This window comes from Gorilla gorilla, chromosome 5 (genome assembly GCF_029281585.2).
Source record: "Gorilla gorilla gorilla isolate KB3781 chromosome 5, NHGRI_mGorGor1-v2.1_pri, whole genome shotgun sequence".
Lineage (NCBI taxonomy): Eukaryota > Metazoa > Chordata > Mammalia > Primates > Hominidae > Gorilla > Gorilla gorilla.
Genome location: NC_073229.2, coordinates 111,710,767 through 111,731,707, shown reverse-complemented (window position 1 = coordinate 111,731,707; position 20,941 = coordinate 111,710,767). Strand labels below are relative to the sequence as shown.

At 37.9% G+C, this 20,941-nt stretch overlaps 1 protein-coding gene across 5 annotated transcripts in view; it reads left to right on the top strand.

Annotated features, from left to right (window-relative positions):
* The window catches only part of RARS2 (arginyl-tRNA synthetase 2, mitochondrial), a 74,655-nt gene that overhangs the window by 10,008 nt on the left and 43,706 nt on the right, over positions 1–20,941 (top strand). For 4 of the 5 annotated variants that reach the window (XM_055391163.2, XM_004044386.5, XM_063707769.1 and 1 more), the window contains exons 2-4: positions 9,471–9,544; positions 14,780–14,882; positions 16,229–16,312. In XM_055391163.2, the coding sequence (XP_055247138.1) occupies positions 9,471–9,544; positions 14,780–14,882; positions 16,229–16,312 (261 nt within the window). The remainder of the gene's footprint in view (positions 1–9,470; positions 9,545–14,779; positions 14,883–16,228; positions 16,313–20,941) is intronic. The other variant, XM_019029958.3, reaches the window with a different exon arrangement.

The window sequence follows — 20,941 nt, the reverse complement described above, 5'->3', positions numbered from 1 at the left end:
GCTACCCAGAGGCAGAAAGGTGTAGTACAGTAGTCTCTCTGCACATTAGATCACCTGGGGAATGTTTTACATCCTTCTGCCCAGAGCCCACGTTGTACTAATTAAATCAAAATATTTGCACGTGGGAGCCAGGCGGGTTTTCCTGAAGATTTCCGGTGGTCATTCCCATATACGGCAAAGTATTGGAACTGCTGGTGTAGTGACTAAGAACATTGACCATGGAAGACTCAGGTTTAAATCTAGCTTCTCCTCTGATAGATTTTTAAGTTTTCTTCACCTCGTCTGTAAAATCTGGAAAATTATTTAGCTACCGTATAGATGTGTCATCAGGATGCAAGGTATTAATACATATGGAGTGCTGAAAATTGTGTTTGGTATATTGTATGTATTCAGTATCAGTAAATATTAGTCTTTTTTTTTTTTTTTTTTTTTTGAGACAGAGTCTTGCTCTGTCTCCAGGCTGGAGTGCAGTGGTGTGATCTCAGCTCACTGCAACCTCTGCCTCCCAGGTTCAAGTGATTCTCCTGCCTCAGCTTGCTGAGTAGCTGGGAATATAGGCACGAGCCACCACGCCTGGCTAATTTTTTGTGTTTTTAGTAGGGACGGGGTTTTGCCATGTTGGCCAGGCTGGTCTTGATCTCCTGACCTCAGGTGATCTGCCTGCCTCAGCCTCCCGAAGTGCTGGGATTACAGGCGCAAGCCACTGTGCCCAGCCAATATTAGTCATTATTATGTTATTTTAGAATATCACAGGGTGGGGTATTTTGAATACCTCTTCCTGCCTCCCCACCATCCTAGGCTTAGCACCATGTGGAGTTAGTAAACAGTACATGTCTGAGCCATACTGCTTAACGTTCAACAGGAATTTCTTAAACGTACTTTTATAAAGTTGTGGTTTGGTAAGGGAAAAGTTCTCATTTTTGCAAAATAATGCCTGCTCATTTTAAATAATTAAGCAATACAAAAAGATGCAAAGAATTTTTTAAACTACCCCATAAATCATCAACACTGACTTTTATTTTTAGGTATATTTCTATGCAGATATACAGGCAGAAAAAAGGAAGGAAAATAGGAAGGAAAACTGGATAAATATGCTTTTTACAAAATCCAGGCTATATTGTAATGAGTTTTTATTTTCACAGTGTTATTTTTAAGTTTTACAATGGAAAAATGTCCAACATATTGAAAAGTAAAATAGTATTATTATTCCTCATGTGCTCATTACTGAAATGCTGTTTTGTTTTTATCATTTTTATTTTTAAATAGAGATGGGGGGGGGGGTCTCACTATGTTGCCCCAGGCTGGTCTCAAACTTCTGGCCTCAAGTGATCCTGCACCTCGACCTCCCAAAGTATTGGGATTACAGGCATGAGCCACCGCACTTGGCCTGAAATGCTGTTTTAAATAAAAATGTTAAAAGTAGTTTTGTTTGAATTCAGTGAAAAACCAAAGTGCAGTTCAAAAAATTATTGATGTATTTCCTAAATGAGGTTTTTACAGTAAGAAAAGAAATTGTGAAAAACATTACAATTTGTAGTGTTTTTACAAAAAGATCTTCATGTTTCAAATTTAGACAGCATCACCTTCTACCATAAGGGATGAAGACATTGGCACTCTCACAAATGATATAATTTTCTTCCACCTTTACCAATTTGTGTTGGGTAACTTCCTCACTCAAAGTTTATAACATTTATAGTCTGTTTAGTAACCATATCTGCACAACTTGTCTACTGTTCATTTTATATTGAACCAGATAAGATGCTTACCACCAATCTTTTTCCTGATATATGGCTTAATTGGCTGCATTTAAGAAATTATGACTTCTCAGAAAAAGTAATCCTAGAAATATCAAAAGGAGGCTTAATCTTTAGAAAATTACCATGTTTAGAAATAAGACTGAGTGCAGTGGCTCACACCTATAATCCCAGCACTTTGGGAGGCTAGGGCAGGATGATTGCTTGAACCCAGGAGTTTGAGACCAGCCTGGACAACAAGGGTGAGATATGCCATCTCCACAAAAAAATACAAAAAATTAGCCAGGCATGGTGGTGTACACCTGTAGTCCCAGCTACTCAGGAGGCTGAGGTGGGAGGACTGATTGAGCCCAGGAGTTGGAGGCTGCAGTGAGCCATCATCATACCGCTGCATTCCAGCCTGGGCAACAAAGTGAGACCCTGTCTCAGAAAACAACAACAAAAGAGTCAAAATCTTTCTTTTAGAAATAAAGGAATAACACTGATTGTTTAGTTCTTATCTCACATTTTTTCTTCTGATACCATAGATGCAAATGCATAGGGCAATCCCAGTGTAATTGTAAAATTTTCCAATCTTCCTGTGTTGCCAATTAATTCAAATTAAAAAACAACAACTGAGCAGTTGAAACACACTACTTTGCAACTTCTCTATTGAATGAATCTATTCCTATATAATATCACCGTTAAATTATCTGCTTTGACCAGATCATGATCTTTGTGATTTAATGTGACTACAAAGTAAAGTACATTTACTTCATTTCCCATGGAGTTTTCTTGATTGGGTGCTTTATTTTCAAAATTTAGCAACTTAACCAGCATGCATCTGTGTTGAATTTTCTGTATATTTTCTTGATATAATTTATCTTGATATGTAGATTCAGTTTGTCTTTTTTAATTGAAATGTTAATCATAGAAAAGAATATAGTTAATACTTATATGCCCCACACCCAGCTTCGAAAATAAAATATTACAAATACTTTTAAATTCCCGAGAGTACCCATCTCTGGCAAACTTTTACCTTACACCATAGGTAATGTCTATCTTGAAATTTGTGTTTATTATACCTGTGAATGTCACTCATTACCTATGAATGTATTTCTAAATAGTATTATTTTACAAGTTATTAAATTTTATATAAATTATATCAAAGTGTAATTATCTTTGTGCAGCTGCAGCTTGGATTTTTTTGTTTGACTCAATTTTTAAAGAAGACTTATCCAGCTGGGTGCAGTGGCTCACGCCTGTAATCCCAGCACTTTGGGAGGTCGAGGCGGGTGGACCACTTGAGGTCAGGAGTTCGAGACTAGGCTGGCCAACATGGTGAAACCCTGTCTCTGCTAAAAATACAAAAATTAGCTGGGCATGGTGGGTGCCTGTAATCCCAGGCTGAAGCAGGAGAATTCCTTGAACCCAGGAGGCAGAGGTTGCAGTGAGCGATCACACCATTGCCCTCTAGCCTGGGTGACAAAAGCGAAACTCCATCTCAAAAAAAAATTTATCCACAATGATGCATGGAGGTCTAGTTCTTTGATTTTACTGCTGAATGGTGTGCCATAGCAGTAGTGTACCACAATTTAGATTTGGTTCTTTATTTCGTGGAAGTTTTTCCCTTTATTGTTTATATTGTGCCCTATCTCCCATCACCTTGGTCACACCTCGGATTCCAGCTGCCACAGTTGTAAATACAGGTTTACAACTATTTACACAGGTGTAAACAGTTTTGTGTGTGCTTCCATTCACTTATTGCTAATAGCACCTCATCCTCTCTGGAGCCTGCTGGTCCCAGCACATACATAGCTCCAGTGTGGTGGAATTATTTTGGATAGACAATTCTGGTAGACACTATGTATGTATTTTAGGAGGTACCATGGAAATTAAGCCTCCATTGCTTATAGCAATGACTTTGATGGCATAATCTTGTATTAAGTTTTCTTCCTTCCCTCTCTCTCATCAATTCTGCCCTGAGGAACCATCTCCCAAATAAACTACTTGCCTGCAAGTCTTTTTCTCAGGCCCTGCTTTTGGAGGGGTGTGTGTGTGTGTGTGTGTGTGTGTGTGTGTGTGTGCTTTCTATTTTGTAGGGTTCATCTCTGTGGCTTCTGATAAGTGAGATCAAGTTAGGAGCCCTGCCAAATAAGGCTGCTCCATTCTGCTTCAGAATCTGTAGTATCTTTTCTTGGAGATCTCTTTTGAAGTTTATGGCTTTGAATTTTGTCTCTCTATCCTTATGACTGGTTGCTAGGGAAGCAGTCTACCTTCCTTCCTTCCTGTCTGCATGTTTGTTTGCTAGTCTTCATTCTTTTTGTATTTTAGGGACACCAGTTTTCCTAAGGTTGGATTATCTTTCTTCAATTCTATTTATTTTTCTGATTACATTAATCTTTGTATTCTCTGATTAGTTCTTCTATGTCATAGTATTTTTTTCAATTATGACTATACTGTTACGTTTGTTAATTATTAGTTTTATGGTAAAAAGTTTGGTCACTAATTTTTAGACTCCTTATAAAATTCACCCGTTTTTTCATCTTGTCTTTTAGTTCTTGTTTATTTTATTCACATTCTCAGTAAGTTCCAAATCCTGAAGCATTTGTGAATAATGTTCTTCGTATTCATTGGGTTACATTTTTCTCCTGGGCAGAATTCTTTGATCTGTTTTATGCTACATTTTTTCCAGCTGTCTATCTTCTGCTCTGTGCCTCCCTCCCTATTCTCTCTCTCCCTATTTTTGTTTATTTCAGTTTGATCACCTACTGGTGATGCCTGTTCTTTTTCCTCTTGCTCATGCTTGACAGCTGTGCCCCAGCTTTCCATTTGTTTGCACATTGTGTGGATGACTTCTTCACTCCTCATGTCACGTTTGTTTTTGGCTTACCTCACCTTTCTGGTTGCAAAAATATAAACTCCTCCCCCTTTCCATTCCTCTTTTGTCTCTCTCTCTAGTAGGTCATGGTGACCTGTACACATTATTCCTCAACTCTGACATGGTATATTAAATTTTTGCAAACTAGCCATGATATTTTTCTGTCTTCCTGTAAAAACTACTTCTCTGATTCTTACTGCTCACACAACACCATATCAAGGTTTGCTTTCTGCAGTAGGAGAATGTATTGTGTTTTCATTGGAAAGGCCATTGGTGTGTTACCCTAGAATTTTTACTTTTGCTGGAAAGTGCTGGAATTCATTTCTGTCTTACTAATTGTTTCCCACAGCTTGGGCAGCATCTCTTAGTTGCAAGAGGGAAAAAATAATGGAATTTATTCAATTTGTTTTTCTCCAGATTTGGGGTGTTAATGAGAATTGTTAATTCATCTCTGACTTCTGATACATGAGGACTGAGTTAGCCTTGCCAAACAGGGCTGTTCCATTCTCCTCCAGAAGCTATTGTATTTTTACTTGACTATCACCTTTGAAGTTTGTGACTTTGAGCTCTTTCTGTCTTGTGTATTTGCTGCTGGAGAACCAACCTACCTACCTGTTTACTCTCTAATTACTTTCCTTCCTTTTCTTTTTGATGTTGGTTGAAGATGGGAGATTATGTGAAGAAGCTTTCATTTCACTACTTTATCCCGGAAGTCTTCTTGGGTTTTTTTTGTGTTTTTTTAAATTGTGAAAAAATACACATAACGTAAAATTTGCCATCTTAGCCATTTTTAAGTATACAGTTCAGTGGCATTAGGTACATTTACATTGTGCAACCATCACCACCATCCGTCTGCGGAACAGTTTTCATCTTGCACAACTAAAACTCTCTACCCATTAAACAATAACTCCACATTCACCCCAACCCCCTTTTTCTTGTTTGTTTGTTTGTTTTAAAATTTACATTATCTAAGAATGTTTCTATATTGATATGGTTTGGCTCTGTGTCCCCACCCAAATCTCATGTTCAATTGTAATCCCCAGTGTTGGAGGTGGGGCCTGGTGAGAGGTGATTGGATCATGGGGATGGTTTCTAATGGTTTAGCACCATTCCCCTAGTGCTGCCTCGGTGATAGAATTCTCACAAGATCTGGTTGTTCAACAGTGTGTAGCATCTCCCCATTCACACTTTTCCTACTGCTCCCACCATGTAAGATGTGCCTGCTTCCCTTTCGCTTTCTGCCATGATTGAGTTTTCTGAGGCCTCCCCATACGTGCTTCCTGTACAGCCTGTGGAACCATGAGCCAAGTAAACTTCTTTTCTTCATGAATTAGCCAGTATCAGTTATGTCTTTATAGCAGTACAAGAACAGACTAATTATACATGTATCTTTTGTGAAACTGCTATTGAAACTACTGTCTTGTTATTTATATCTTCATATGAGTAAGATAAACTGGTCTTAGAATTACTTTCAGGAAAACTTCATTCCTGCTATTTACTGAATATATATATATATATATATATGTTTACCCTGTATTACTAGGGGTAAAACATGCTGTATAGATAGATTCCCTTTGTACCTTGATTGCCAAAAAGCGTTAAGTACCTTGAGCTTAGAGTTTTCTGGTATAAATTTATACCTCCATTTCATTTTATGTGCTTAAGTCCCCCATTTCATTTTTGGTAGCAAATGAAATATAGTAAGATAATACATGAGGCCGGGCATGGTGGCGCAGTTCCTTGGAGTCCCAGCTACTCAGGAAGCTGAGGTGGGAGGACCACTTGAGACCAGGAGGTCGAGGCTACAGTGAGGTATGATTGTGAGCCACTGCACTCCAGCCTGGGTAACAGAGTGAGACCTTTTCTCTGGGGGGAAAAAAAAAGAAGAAGAAGAAGAAGAAGAAATTATTAAGTAGCTTTTAGTTTAGCCAAAAGAATTCTCCAAATGAGAATTGCATGTTGTTCATTTAAATGTAACCTTTTTATTGCTACCCAGGTTCACAACCTATTTGTCAGCTGAAATGCTTCAAAATTGACCTAATCACTGAGTTTTTTTCAGCCGAATTCTTATATTTAAGATAGACAGAAAATCTTAGTGATTATGGTTAAGTTTGGGAGATGTGTCCAAAATAAACAAATTTTTTAAAAGGAGAAGGAAATATTTATTACATGTTTATTGTATGACATATTTTTCTTAGTCATCACAAGAGCCCTAGTTTATTATTTAACAGATTTATTATCCCCGTATTTCAGCTGTGAAAACTATAGCTCATTCACGTAAAATTACTTTCTCAAGGTCTCTTAACTAATAAAAGTAGAACTGGAATTTGGAATTTGGATCCTTTTTTTTTTTCTGAGAAATTATGATAGAACCTTTATTACTGATGTTTCTGTTCTAGAAACATTTTGTACTATAAACATGAACTGTTTGAGCCTTTATCCTATAAATGCTTTGGAAATATTTACCTACTTCTGTAAATACATCCTCTTTAGGACTTTTTAGTAAGGAATACAGTAATTTACTTCCTAAAGTCTAGAAAATAAAAATATTGTACCCTGAGAGGAAACTTTAAAAAATCAATCTGTACCAAGCCAAAGTGGAAATGAACAAGCCTCTTAAAGAAAGTGACGTCTCCAGGTCTGCAAGTTTGGGCAAGTTTTTACAGTTAATATGTTTGTGAAATTCAACAAATAACTTCTGTTGACAACAGGAGAGTATATGTTGTTATTAATCAAGAGACAGTGGTTTTAATTTTATTGCTCTCCTGAACAGTCACAAACACCCTTGAAGATGATTTCTTCTTAAACTCTTCTTACATTCTTACTTTTTCTGTTTCCCCCATCATTCCCTTCTCTTTTTCCCAACTCTACAGCCATGTATAGTCCTTTGCAGAGGCTATATGAGTATTGGAGAAGTGGGGGAAAAGTTGAAGACAGTTGTAAATTTATACTGGCTATGCTGTTATTTCACTATTTTGTGTTTATGCATTTCTCAATGAAAGGATATACATATGTGTATTAGTCTGTTCTCACACTGCTAATAAAGACATGCCTGACACTGGGTAATTTATAAAGGAAAGAGATTTAATTGACTCACATTTCAACATGGCTGGGGAGGCCTCAGGAAACTTACAATTGTTGCAGAAGGGGAAGCAGACACATTCTTCACATGGCAGCAGCAAGGAGAAGTGTTGAGCGAAGGGTGGGGGAAAGCCTCTTTTAAAACCATCAGATCTCGTGAGAACTAACTCACTGTCACGAGAACAGAATGGGGGAAACCACCCCATGATTCAGTTATCTCCACCTGGTCCCTCCCATGACACATGGGGATTATGGGAGCTATAATTCAAGATCAGATTTTGGGAGGAAATACAACCAAACCATATCAATATGGCATAGGGGTTGAGTATAGGTTCCGTTTTTAGATAGCCTGTGTTCACATCCTAGCTTTTCTTTCCACTTAGGCAAGTTAAGTAAATTCCCTGTACTTCAGTTTCATCATTTATAAAATGAGGGTTGAAATAGGAAAGTCTGGGATTGTTGCAAAGAAAAATTAAGGTACTTAAGACATGCCTGTCAGATAGGAATAATTCAGGACTGGTGCAGTGCTCACTCTTGTAATCCCAGCACTTTGGGGGGCGGAGGTGGGAGGTTTGCTTGAGGCTAGAAGTTAGAGGCCAGCTTGGTCAACATAGCAAGACTGTCTCTATAAGAAATAAAAAATCCGGCTGGGCATGGTGGTTTACGCCTGTAATCTCAACACTTTGGGAGGCTGAGGCGGGTGGATCATCTGAGGTCAGGAGTTTGAGACCAGCCTGGCCAAAATGGCAAAGCCCCGTCTCTACTAAAAATAGAAAAAATTAGCTGCGCTTGGTGGTGTGCGTCTGTAATCCCAGCTACTTGGGCGGCTGAGGCAGCAGAATTGCTTGAACCCGGGAGATGGAGGCCGCAGTGAGCTGAGATCACGTCACTGTACTTCAGCCTGGGTGACAGAGCGAGACTCCGTTTCAAAAAAAAATAAATCATTCAGTACGTGGGAATGTCTCTTCCACCTAACTTTGAGTGTCCAATTAGGGTAATAGTTCACAACTTTGGCTATGTATTAACAGTCGTGCAAGGAACTTTTAGAAAATACAAATCCAGCAAGGCACAGTTCCTCATACCTATAATCCCAGTACTTTGGGGAGTTGATGTGGAAGGATCACATGAGGCCAGGAGTTCAAGACCGGCCTGGGCAACATAGCGAGACTCTGTGCTACAAAATATATGCATATAACACGTCCACCCCTACTATTCTAATGATTAAGCCTTTGATAGGGACGGGGATCAGATTTTCCCTGTTATTTACTTGTCTATTTGTAAATGCCATGAGGTTTTTTTTTTTGTTTTGTTTTGTTTTTTGTCTGTTTTGTTCACTGCTGTATCCCCAATACCTGGAATAATGCCTGGCACATTAAGTAGCCACTCAATTTTTTTTAATGAAAAAAATAAGTAAATTATCTGTGGATTCTCAGTGGTTTATCTCCTCTCTTGCCATACTTTTTTTTTTTTTAAATTTACGAAGGTAAAGTTCATTCTTTTTGCTGAACAGTTCTATTAATTTATGGTCAAATCCTCCCCTTAACCCTTGGCAACCACAGATTTATTCTTCATCCTTAGAATTTTGGGTTTTCCAGAGGGTCAAATAATTGAATTATGCACTATATACCTTTTTGAATCTGGCTTCCTTCACTTGGAATGCATTTGGAGCTCATTCGTGTTAAGTGTATTAATAGTTTATTCTTACAAGTGGTATTCCATTGAATGGAACAAATATGTGAACAATCTTGCACTGTTTTGTTCTTTTTGATTTTTAGCTTTCCAGAGTGTTGAATCTTCCACCAGAAAACTTGATCACATCAATATCTGCAGTTCCAATTTCCCAAAAAGAGTTAAGTATAATACACTTGTAACAATCTAAAATGTTGCTGACTTTGTTGATATACCAAAAAGGCAAAAAAGAATTGTTACTCTTCAGTTTGTGGAATAGTCCTTGAAATTAACTGTAAGATATGATTCATTATATTCAGCCTATTACTCCTATTGACTTAAATAATAAAATTAAAATCTGTATTTTAAATACTCTGATATGGCAGATTGTATATTCTTATGTTCATTATTTTAGTTATGCTAGTAACTATAATTGTGGCAAAGTCTTTGGGAATGAGGTTCAAATTCAATTCTGTAACAATAAATAAAATAACTAAAATTGTGGTTAGAATCTCAGGGTTTTTGAAGGGATATTAAAGATTGTACAGCTATCTGGTGCTTGAATACTGTTGTACCATATTTATCTACTAGGTTTTTAATGTTGTTTTTGTTTATTGAGTTTCCTTTTGAGTACTCCCAGTGATAGAAAACTGTTGGCTAGGACTACACACAACTGATAGTTGCTTTCTCAGTTACAGAGAGGTATCTCTTTGTGAGTTTGGTCATCCTAAATGATTCTTGTTTACGATTTGGGTAGAAAACTTCAATACTTGGATAGATTATTGTCTGTCAATTAATAATGACAAGAAATTAGCTACATAGTAGTCATTTAAGTCCTAAGCTTTGAAAAGAAGTTAAGATATAATTACCAGTACCATTCTGTCCTTGTATTTTATTCACTTAACTTTGTCAGGACTTTAAGAGTAGAATGAATATTCTTCTCAGAATAGAACAAAGAAGTAAGTGGAAAAGAAAGAGAAAGGCTACATTTGGCCTTCTAGTAAAAGCACCTTTAAAATGGCCCACTGCAGCTTTTTATATTGACTTTCTGTAAGAGAGGCAGCCACTACCAAGAGGATCTCATGATTATATGTAAATAGATGTAACCTTCCAAACTAGTTGCCTATTTCGTAAAATCTATAAATGACATTCTGCATAATAAGGGAAATATTATTGGTTTGGTGTTTGTTTGTTTTGAGACCAGGTCTCATTCTAGAATGTCGCCCAAGCTGGAGGGCAGTGGTGTGATCTCGGCTCACTGCTGCCTCAAACTCCCGTGCTCAAGTGATCCTCCCACCTCAGCCTCCAGAGTAGCTTGGACTACAGGCTCACGCCACTATGCCTGGCTGACATTTTTGTATTTGTTGTAGAGATGGGGTTTAGTCATGTTGCCCAGGGTGGTCTTGAACTCCTGAGCTCAGGCAGTCCACCTGCCTTGGTCTCCCAAAGTACTGGGATTACAAGTATGAACCACCACACCCAGCCCGTTTGTTTCCATTTTCATTTAATGTGTCAAAGGTCTTTAATAAGCTGAACCATCTTGGCCCATCTTTTGAATAGGATTTCCTTTGCCTGCTTCCACTTTAACAATCTGAGGTATTAACTTTAGTTTATTGAAAATAAATATTGGGGCCGAGGCAGGCGGATCGTGAGGTCAGGAGATTGAGACCATCCTGGCTAACATGGTGAAACCCCGTCTCTACTAGAAATACAAAAAATTAGCCAGGCATGGTGGCATGCGCCTGTAATCCCAGCTACTCAGGAGGCTGAGGCAGGAGAACCGCTTGAACTGGGGAGGCGGAGGTTAGAGTGAGCCGAGATCTCGCCACTGCACTCCATCCTGGGTGACAGAGCGAGACTCCGTCTCAAAAAAAGTAAATAAATAAAATAAATATTGGGGAAGGCCTCAAGATTTTTCTGGCCTACAAATCTGAAATTCTTCATATTAAGTTTACTTAAAACAAAGGGAACCTCTAGTGCTTTGCCATAATAAATTCAGGTTTCCTTTACAGTATGTAACTAAGCCTAACCGTTCTATATTTCTAACTTTATTCCAGAGTGCTTATAAGTGCCAGGAGAATTAAGAAATAGTGTTTTTGTTAACATGGTTTAATTAATATAATGAATTAATTTACTCTGATTTAATTCTCTCGATTTTATTTTCTGTCTACTATCTGATGGTAGTAAACAGAATTAACAACTTTATTATAAGCCAGTGGCTATCAAGTCTGTGGATTTCACACTAACCAATATCACAACTCCTCAGAATTAATGGGAAAATAACTATTGCTTTTTAAACTTTTTTAAGTATAAAGAATGAATGTACAGGGGCTAGTTTAATGAACCCTATGTGTGCCCATCACCCACCATCATCTGTATGGGACCAGTTTTTTTGTTTGTTTGTTTGAGGCGGAATCTTGCTCTGTCACCCAGGCTGGAGTGCAGTGGCACAATCTCGGCTCACTGCAACCTCCGCCTCCTGGGTTCAAGCCATCCTCCTGCCTCAGCCTCCCCAGTAGCTGGGATTACAGGCACACACCACCATGCCCAGCTAATTTTTGTATTTTTAGTAGAGACGGGGTTTCACCATGTTGGCCAGGCTGGTCTCAAACTCCTGACCTTGGGAGGCCAAGGCAGTAGGATTGTTTGAGCTCAGGAGTTCAAGACCAGCTTGGGCAACATGTGCCTGCCTCAGCCTCCCAAAGTGCTGGGATTACAGGCTTGAGCCACCATGCCTGGCTCAGTTTTGTTTCTTTTATACGCCATCTACTTTCCTTGTCCACATTTTTTTTTTTTTTTTTTTGAGACAGGATCTAGCTCTGTTGGTTGCTGAGGCTGGAGTGCAGTGGCAGAATCACGGCTTACTGCAGCCTTAAGCTCCCAGGCTCAAGCTATCTTCCCATCTCAGCCTGTCAATTAGCTGGGACCAGAAGTATGGGCCACCACACTTGGCTAATTTTTTAAATTTTCTGTGGAGATGGTGTCTCCCTACATTGCCCAGGCTAGTCTTGAACTCCTTGGCTCAAGCAAGTCTCCTACCTCAGCCTCCCACACTAGAATTACAGGCGTGAGCCACTGTGTTGGGCTCTCCTCATCCACAGTTGTTTATTTTGATATCTACTGCTTTTCATAGCTTAGATGTTTTGTCTTTTTAAAGGTTTTATTTTTAAATGCGTTTTTCTATTATAAAAGCAAAACAGATAATCTTCTTAAGGAAATTCAGGAAAATGCAGAAGAATAAGAAAAGATAAAAGCCCCCAATAGTCTACTACAGTAAGACAACTGATTTTAGCAAGTTGATGTATTTTTTGCTTTTTTGTTTGAAATTTTTTTAGCGTTTAAAAAGACATAGCTATAAAACTACATAGAAAAACATAAGATAGTTGAATCCTTTTCCTGACATAATTCTGTTTTTAAAGTGAATATCACTTTTAGCAATATTGTAACATTCCCTTGTTGCTAGACATTTAGATTGTTTTCATTTTTTAATATAAATTTTTTTTCTTAGAGATTGGGTCTTGCTATGTTGCCCAAGCTGGTCTTGAACTCCTGAGCTCAAGCAGTCCTCCTGCCTTGGCCTCCCAAAGTGTTGGAATTACAGGCATGGGCCACTGTACCGGCCAAAGTGTAATACATAGTAGGCTGCTGGATGATGTATTAAGGCTCAGGAAAATTCTTAATGGTCATTGTGGACTGGGTTTTTAAATGTGATGTTAACCAGAAGTCACACAGGAATTTTTAGTTATTTCCCTGAGTTTCATAAGTGTTAATGAAGGAAATAATTTGTGCCTTCTCAAAAATAAGTCTTTTCATTCCAGTGACAGATGGGCTGGATAAATAATGTTTCAACCCTCTTACTCTGCCCATCGAGTCTCATTCTCTAGTTCCATATTAAACACCAGAAGTTAAATTAGTGTGAGTAGTTATATAGATGCTTATATGTTGATTAAAAAATTTTTTTTTGCACCTTGAACTATTTCAAACTTACAGAAAAATTCATAGAGAATGATGTAATGAGTACTCTCATGGTCACTTTCTAAGTTGTCAAGTCCTTTTTCCAAATTTACTTCAAGTCTTATTTTGTAGGGAAAGGGAGAGCTTTTGATTTTTGTTAAGCATTAAAGATAATGTTGAAGTCACTGATATATATATATTTGTTTGACTGCATTCCCTACCCTGCTTCCCTAGAGAGAACTGATCTCATGATGCAAATGATTTATTTTCACGAATCAGTTGCTTTGTGTTTGTTTTTGTATTGTTTTTTCACCTACCCAATGAAAAGGATAAATGGCATTGTCCATCTCTTTAATGAACTACGGAGTGTTAAGAATAATATTCTTCTTTTTCTCATGTTGAAACTCAAATTACAACATTTAAAAAATATGTCATTTGGAGGTCAGTGGAGAGGTTTGAATTAGAAGCATGTATTTAGAGTAGTAGAGGAAGCATTGTAGAAGAGGTAAAGAGACCTGGGCTTTTTTCTCAATCTATTTTTATTTGCAGTGGGATTTTAAAGGAGACATTTAGCTTGCCAGACGTCAGTTTTCATGTCTATAAAATAAGGTGGCTAGTATAAGAGGAAGAATTTTTTGAGACTAGGTCTTGCTCTGTCACCCAGACTGGAGTGCAGTGGCATGATCTCAGCTCACTGCAGCCTCTGCCTCCTGGGTTCAAGCAATTCTCGTGCCTCAGCCTCCCGAGTAGCTGGGCTTATGGGCGCACGCCACCACGCCCGGCTAATTTTTGTATTTTTAGTAGAAATGGGGTTTCTCCATGTTGGCCAGGCTGGTCTCAAACTCCTGACCTTAAGTGGTCCACTTGCCTTGGCCTCCCAAAGTGCTGGAATCTGTGCCCAGCCAGAAGAGGAAGAATTTTATAAGATGATAAGAAAAACATTCTAAATAAATACTAGGTTATTTCTCATTTTCTTGCTTTTAATTTTGTTTTTTATTTATTTATTTTATTTTATTTACTTTTTTGAGACAGAGTTTTGCTCTTGTCACCCAGGCTGGAGTGCAGTGGCGCAATCTTGACTCACTGCAGTCTCCACCTCCAGGATTCAAGTGATTCCCCTGCCTCAGTCTCCCAAGCAGCTGGGATTGTAGGTACACACCACCATGCCTGGCTAATTTGTGTGTGTGTGTGTGTATTTTTAGTAGAGATGGGGTTTTACCATGTGGCCAGGCTGGTCTAGAACTCAACCTCAGGTGATCCGCCTGCCTTAGCCTCCCAAAGTGCTGGGATTACAGGCATGAGCCACCGCTCTCGGCCCCCATGCTTTTAATTTTGAAAGTACACATAACACCTTCTTCTGGTAAAGGTATGTCTCAATGGAGAACTCATAGTGATTAGTCTTTGTTTAACAACTAATGCTTTTAAGGTAACAGTTCTATCTCGTTTCGATGTCTGTCTTTAGAGAAGTAGCTGATTTTCAGCTTTCTGTGGATTCTTTATTGGAAAAAGACAATGACCATTCAAGACCAGATATTCAAGTTCAAGCCAAGAGACTAGCAGAGAAGGTACGTTAGCACTATTATCTCTTTTTGACATTGTAATAAACTTGTTATTAAAAAAAAATACTTTGCAGGCTATCTCAGCCATAATAGTGAATTTAATAGTGTTTCTTTGTTTGAGGCATCTTGTGTAATATAATTTAAATTCATTTTAGCCATGTGCTATAAGGTTATAATGATTTTTCAGATTAGTTATAGAGCATTCCTTTTGAGCTGACATTGTTCAATTTTTTTGATTAACCACTTACAGGAAGACTGAAGTGTTAATTAAATTTACAGATTGAAGCTGGATGGACTTTTGAATTTAGGAGAACAAGCTTGATAAATTAGAGCAGTGAGTTGCAATTTTTAAAATGAGTTTCTGAAAAGAAGAACATTGAAATATGAGAAGAAATGATTAGATGTAAATAGAATCATGATTACAGAGAAGAGGTGGTTAGATGATTTAATAAGCCTCTTTCATTTCTAAGTTCTCTGATGGGTTTGATATCTAAAAGAGGAATTGAAAGGATTGCAAGGAATTACTAAACATAAATTGTTAGTGTAATTCCCTCAGAAAAGGCAGATAATGTTGGACAAGGTTATTAACATACATCCACAGAGTCAGTGTCTGGGAACTCAAAAGAATTGGAACAATGAAAGTCACTATCATAGAAAAAGATGCTTATTTAAAGGGTGACTATGATAAAGGAGCATTGGTAGCTTAGTAAATATTTATTTGATCAGAAAATCACTCCCAGATATTTACCAGGAATAGAATTATTCAAAATACAATATTTCCTTTTCCCCATTTCTTGTAAGTTCTTAAAAATAAAGACTAGTTGCTCTTTAGTGACAGCAGATATCTCTTCAAGTTACATAGGTTTTTCATGAGATGGGTTTGAACATCTAATAGGTTAAAAAGTGAAGGCGTATGCATAGAAGACAAACTATCTAAATTACATCTTATCTGTTGGTGCAGGTGCTTTAGCATAGACCCTGACAGAATGTCATGTTCTGTGGCTCTCATGAAAGCTAGGTGAGATAAAAAGTGTTCATCATATGTCAGAGTAGGTAGAAAATGGGTAGAGTGATTTTTCTTACTTGTTAAAAGGTGAATTTGAGGGGAGGGAAAGAGAATGAGGAAGAGAGAGACTGAATACAGAATAGCATGTTAGTTGGGAAAAAAAGAAAATGTGTTTACTTAAATACAAGTATGGAACTAAAGAGATTGCCTGAGAACTGGGACCCGATATAGGGACCATGAAAGATGACTTACTTGTGTCTTTGTAAGCCAAAAATAGCATTAGAACTACCTATCTCATTAGGCCTATTATATAACATACCTACTTTGTGTGATTTGTTCTTTTCAGCTAAGATGTGATACAGTGGTGAGTGAAATCAGTACTGGTCAAAGGACTGTAAATTTCAAAATAAACAGAGAGCTCTTAACAAAGGTAAGAATAAGTTAATATCCAGCCATTGTGCTTTCATTCTGTCTGCTTCAGCCACAGTGGTCTTCCTCTAGTTCTTAAATTCTTTATGCCTCCTCTGGCCTCAAAACCTTTGCACATACTGATCCATAACTTGGGGAGTACCACCCCAAGTTAACACCTACTCATCCTTTAAATGTTGATATTTCTTTGGCAGTACCTTTCTGACCCCTTCATTTATATGCTCTCATAGCACTGTATAGTCATATACCACATAATGACATTTCATACACAACGTGTATAGATGATAGTCCCATAAGACAATACCATATTTTTACTGTACCTTTCTGTGTTTAGATATATTTAAGTATACAGACACTATTATGATACAGTTGCATACAGTATTCAGTACAGTGACATGCTGTACAGGTTTGTAGCCTAGGAGCAATAGGCTGTAGCATACAGCCTAGGCGTATAGTAGACTGTATCATCTAGATTTGTATAAGCACTTGGGAGGCTGAGGCAGGAGGATCACTTGAGCCCGGAAGTTCAAGACCAGCCCTGGCAGCATATCTCTACAAAAAAATTTAAAAATTAGCCACACATGATAGTTTGCGCCTGCAGTCCCAACTGCTCTGGAGGCTGAGGTGGGAGGATCGCTTGAGCCTTTGAGTTTGAGGTTGCAATGAGCTGTGATTGTGCTATTGCACTCCAACCTTGGTGACAGAGCGAGACCTTGTCTCAAAATAAAAATTTCAATGGCCATGAATTTTCAAGCTTTATTTCAATTAACAAACTGAAGAATTTTTCTGATTTAAGGATACCCATTAGCTCACTTATTAAAAATATTCCCAAATCCTTCTCAATTGACATTGAAGGGACAAGAGTCAGGGCTTTGAAGTCCAGCTACTCTTTCTCACATGAGAATTCTTCCGTATTGCAGCCTTGAGGATCTGAATCTTAGTGGGAATTTCATTAAAGGAGCAAGCAGACTGCTTACAATTGCCCTGCTCAGTGTCACAGTAAAATCAGATCCTGGAGCAGTGAGCACTCATGTTCAGAAAAAGACTATTGAATGTACCTCTGCTTTGTGTTACAATTTTAATGATAATTCTTCTTTACTGAAAATTTAATGTATTCTATGTTTGGCTGTCAACCTAAAAGGAGGAAACTGAGGCAAAATTAATATAAGTAGAGAGTTTACTTGGGCCAGGCTTGAGGATTGCAGCTGAGGAGCACAGATTCAAGTTGCCGTGAATATACCTTTGATCGGCAGCAGTTACAAGTGGATTTTTAAAGGGAAAGAAGAGGGAGTTTGAGTTGTTAACCAGAATTTACATTAAAATAATGTAAGCTATTGATAGGCTGTATATTTTTCTTTGTGTCACAAACTCCAGTAACATGAAGATAATGTGTGAGGTAGCTAGTCGGGAACAAAATCACATAAAACAATTGCCCCCACCCATAGGAGGAAGAGTTTGTGCATAACTGATGTCTGATATGCATGTCTTTCTGGGCCTGCATACCTCACATAGCTGAGACTACTCTGAGCTATTTTTCTTTTCTGAAGCTTATAGCATCTGTTTTTCTCACGTATTGGATCTCTAGTTTTATAATTTTAACTGTTTTACAGTCCATTTTTTAATAAGTAGGATAATACTCAAATAATGATTAAAAGTAAATATATAAATCACTAACATAGTCATTTATAATGAAGTATTATGTACTGTACATAATTGTATGTGCTATACTTTTATACAACTGGCAGTGCAGTAAGTTGGTTTACACCATAAGTTTTAGGTCTCAGATGATGGTTATTTGCATGGTTTTTTTTGAGACCGAGTTTTGCTCTTGTTGCCCAGGCTGGAGTGCAATGGCACGATCTTTGCTTACCGTAACCTCCACCTCCCGGGTTCAAGCGATTCTCCTGCCTCTGCCTCCCCAGGTAGTTGGGATTACAGGCATGCACCACCGTGCCCAGCTAATTTTGTATTTTTAGTTTCTCCATGTTGGTCAGGCTGGTCTTGAACTCCCAACCTCAGGTAATCCACCCACCTCACCCTCCCAAAGTGCTGGGATTACAGGCATGAGCCACCGTGCCCTGCCATCATTTGCATATTTAATGGATTTTTCAGATCACATCAAGAAAAAAAATTCGATTGTTGTTAGGACCAACAAAGAATTAATATATCTTTGTTTGAGAAATAACCATAATGGCATTGCAAAGAACTGTCACTTTGGTACCAAACTTCTACCTGTCAGTAGCTTGCAGTACTTTCAAGAGAAACTGTAACTTCAAATAATATTTAATTGTTAAAAGGGAAAAAAGAAAGTATGATCTCAACCAAATAGGAAAAATTCAAACAAAACCCTGTTTTCTTAGGGATGTTTCAGAAATACACAATGGATAACATCATTTTATTTCACGCTTTTTAATTTGCCAAATTAAACTTTGCATGTTTAACCAAAAGTAAAAGAAAAAGTTAAATTTAAAAACCTCTTAAACTGTTCAAATCATTGAAGGGTTTAAATAAAACAGACTCGATTAAATGTTTGTGCTATGTAAAAAGATAATTAGGTGTTATTGTTTTGTTATGTAGTCATGTGTTGCTTAACAATGGGATACATTCATAGAAATGTGTCCATAGGTGGTTTTGTTATTATGGGACATCATAGAGTATACACAAACCTAGATGATAAAACCGACTACACGGACCTAGGCTATAAACTTGTGCATCATGTAAAATACCAAATACTGTATTGGTGCAATTGTGACACAGTGGTATTTGTATCTTAATATGTCTAAACATAGGAAGGGTACAGTAAAAATACGGTATTAAATATAAAAGATGCTGTACCTGTATTTACCATGAATGGAGCTTGCAGGACTGGAAGTTGTTCTGGGTGAGTGAGTGGTGAGTGCATGTGAAGGCCTAGGACATTACACTACTGTAGACATTATAAACATGGTACACTTAGGTTACAATGGGTTTATAAAAAAATATTTTTCCTTGTATCATAACTTCAGAATAAAATAATAAAAATTAAAAAATATTTTTCTTGCCTGGACATGGTGGCTCACGCCTGTAATTCCAGCACTTTGAGAGGCTGAGGCAGGAGAATCACTTGAGCCCAGGAGTGTTAGGGCTGCAATGAGCTAGGATAACACTGCTGTACTCCAGCCTGGGTGACAGAGCGAGACCCTGTCTCTTTTTTTTTTTTTTTTTTTTTTTTTTTGAGACAGAGTTTCACTCTTGTTGCCCAGGCTGGAGTGCAATGGCACAGCCTCAGCTCCCACCTCCGCCCCCCAGGTTCAAGCGATTCTCCTGCCTCAGCCTCCCAAATAGCTGGGATTATAGGTGCCCACCACCATGCCTGGCTAGAGACCCTGTCTCTAAAAAATAAATATTTTTCTTTCTTCAATAATAAATTAACCTTAGCTGACTGTAACATTTTTATTTTATAAACTTTTTCATTTTTTAAACTTTTTTTCTTCTATTTATTTTTCTTTATATCTCAACTTGTTTAACTTTTCAGCTCTTTTGTAATAACAGCTTAAAACAAGCACATTATACAATTGTACAAAACTATATCCTTATTCTGTAAGCTTTTTCTAATCTTTTAATTTACTTTTTAGACTTTTTTGTTAAAAGCTAAGACACAAACACATTAGCCTTAGCCTACACAGGGTCAGGATCATCAATATCACTGTCTTCACCTCCACATCTTGTCCCACTGGAAAGTCTTCAGGGGCAGTAACACACATGAAGCTGTCATCTCCTATGATGACAGTGCCTTCTGGAGTATCTCCTGAAGGACCTGCCTGAGGCAGTTTTACAGTTAATTGTTTTTAATAAGTATAAGGAGTACACTTTAAAATTATGATTTAAAATATAGTAGATTAAATACATAAATCAGTACAGTCCTTTATTATTATCAAGTATCGTGAGGTACATAATTGTATGTGCTATACTTTTATATGACTGGCAGCCTAGCCTAGTAGGTTTGTTTACATCAGTGTTACCACAAACATGTGAGTAATGCATTGCACTAGGCATTATGACCTGCTGCAACATTGCTGAGTGATAAGAATTTTTCAGCTCCGTTATAGTCTTAATGGGCCCACCATTGTATATATGTGGTTCGTCATTGACTGACACATTGTTACTTGGTGCATTACTGTAGGTGTTGTTTTTGCAGTGATATAGCTGACAGATGAGGGCCTAAACCAGGGCAGAGGAACCAGTTATTAAATAACTGTAACGATATTTAGGAGATAACACACAGAGGGCCCAGTGATTAACAGGTGATTGATTACAGAGGTTGAGGGAGTAAGGTTAAGTGTTAAGGACTCCTAGGTTTCTGAGTAGGTTAGTTGGGTGAGTGGTAGTGCAGTTTGTGGAAATAGACAGTGTAGATGGAAGAACAAGTGTATTTTCTGTGAAATGCCTGAAAAGCATATCCAGTCTGTAGCACTAGAGAGATTAAGTAATTAGTATTTGAAGTCTTTTTTTTTTTTTCTTTTGAGACGGAGTTTCGCTCTTGTTGCCCATGCTGGAGTGCAATGGCGTGATCTTGGCTCATTGCAACCTCCATCTCCCGGGTTCAAGGGATTCTCCTGCCTCAGCTTCCCAAGTAGCTGGGGTTACAGGC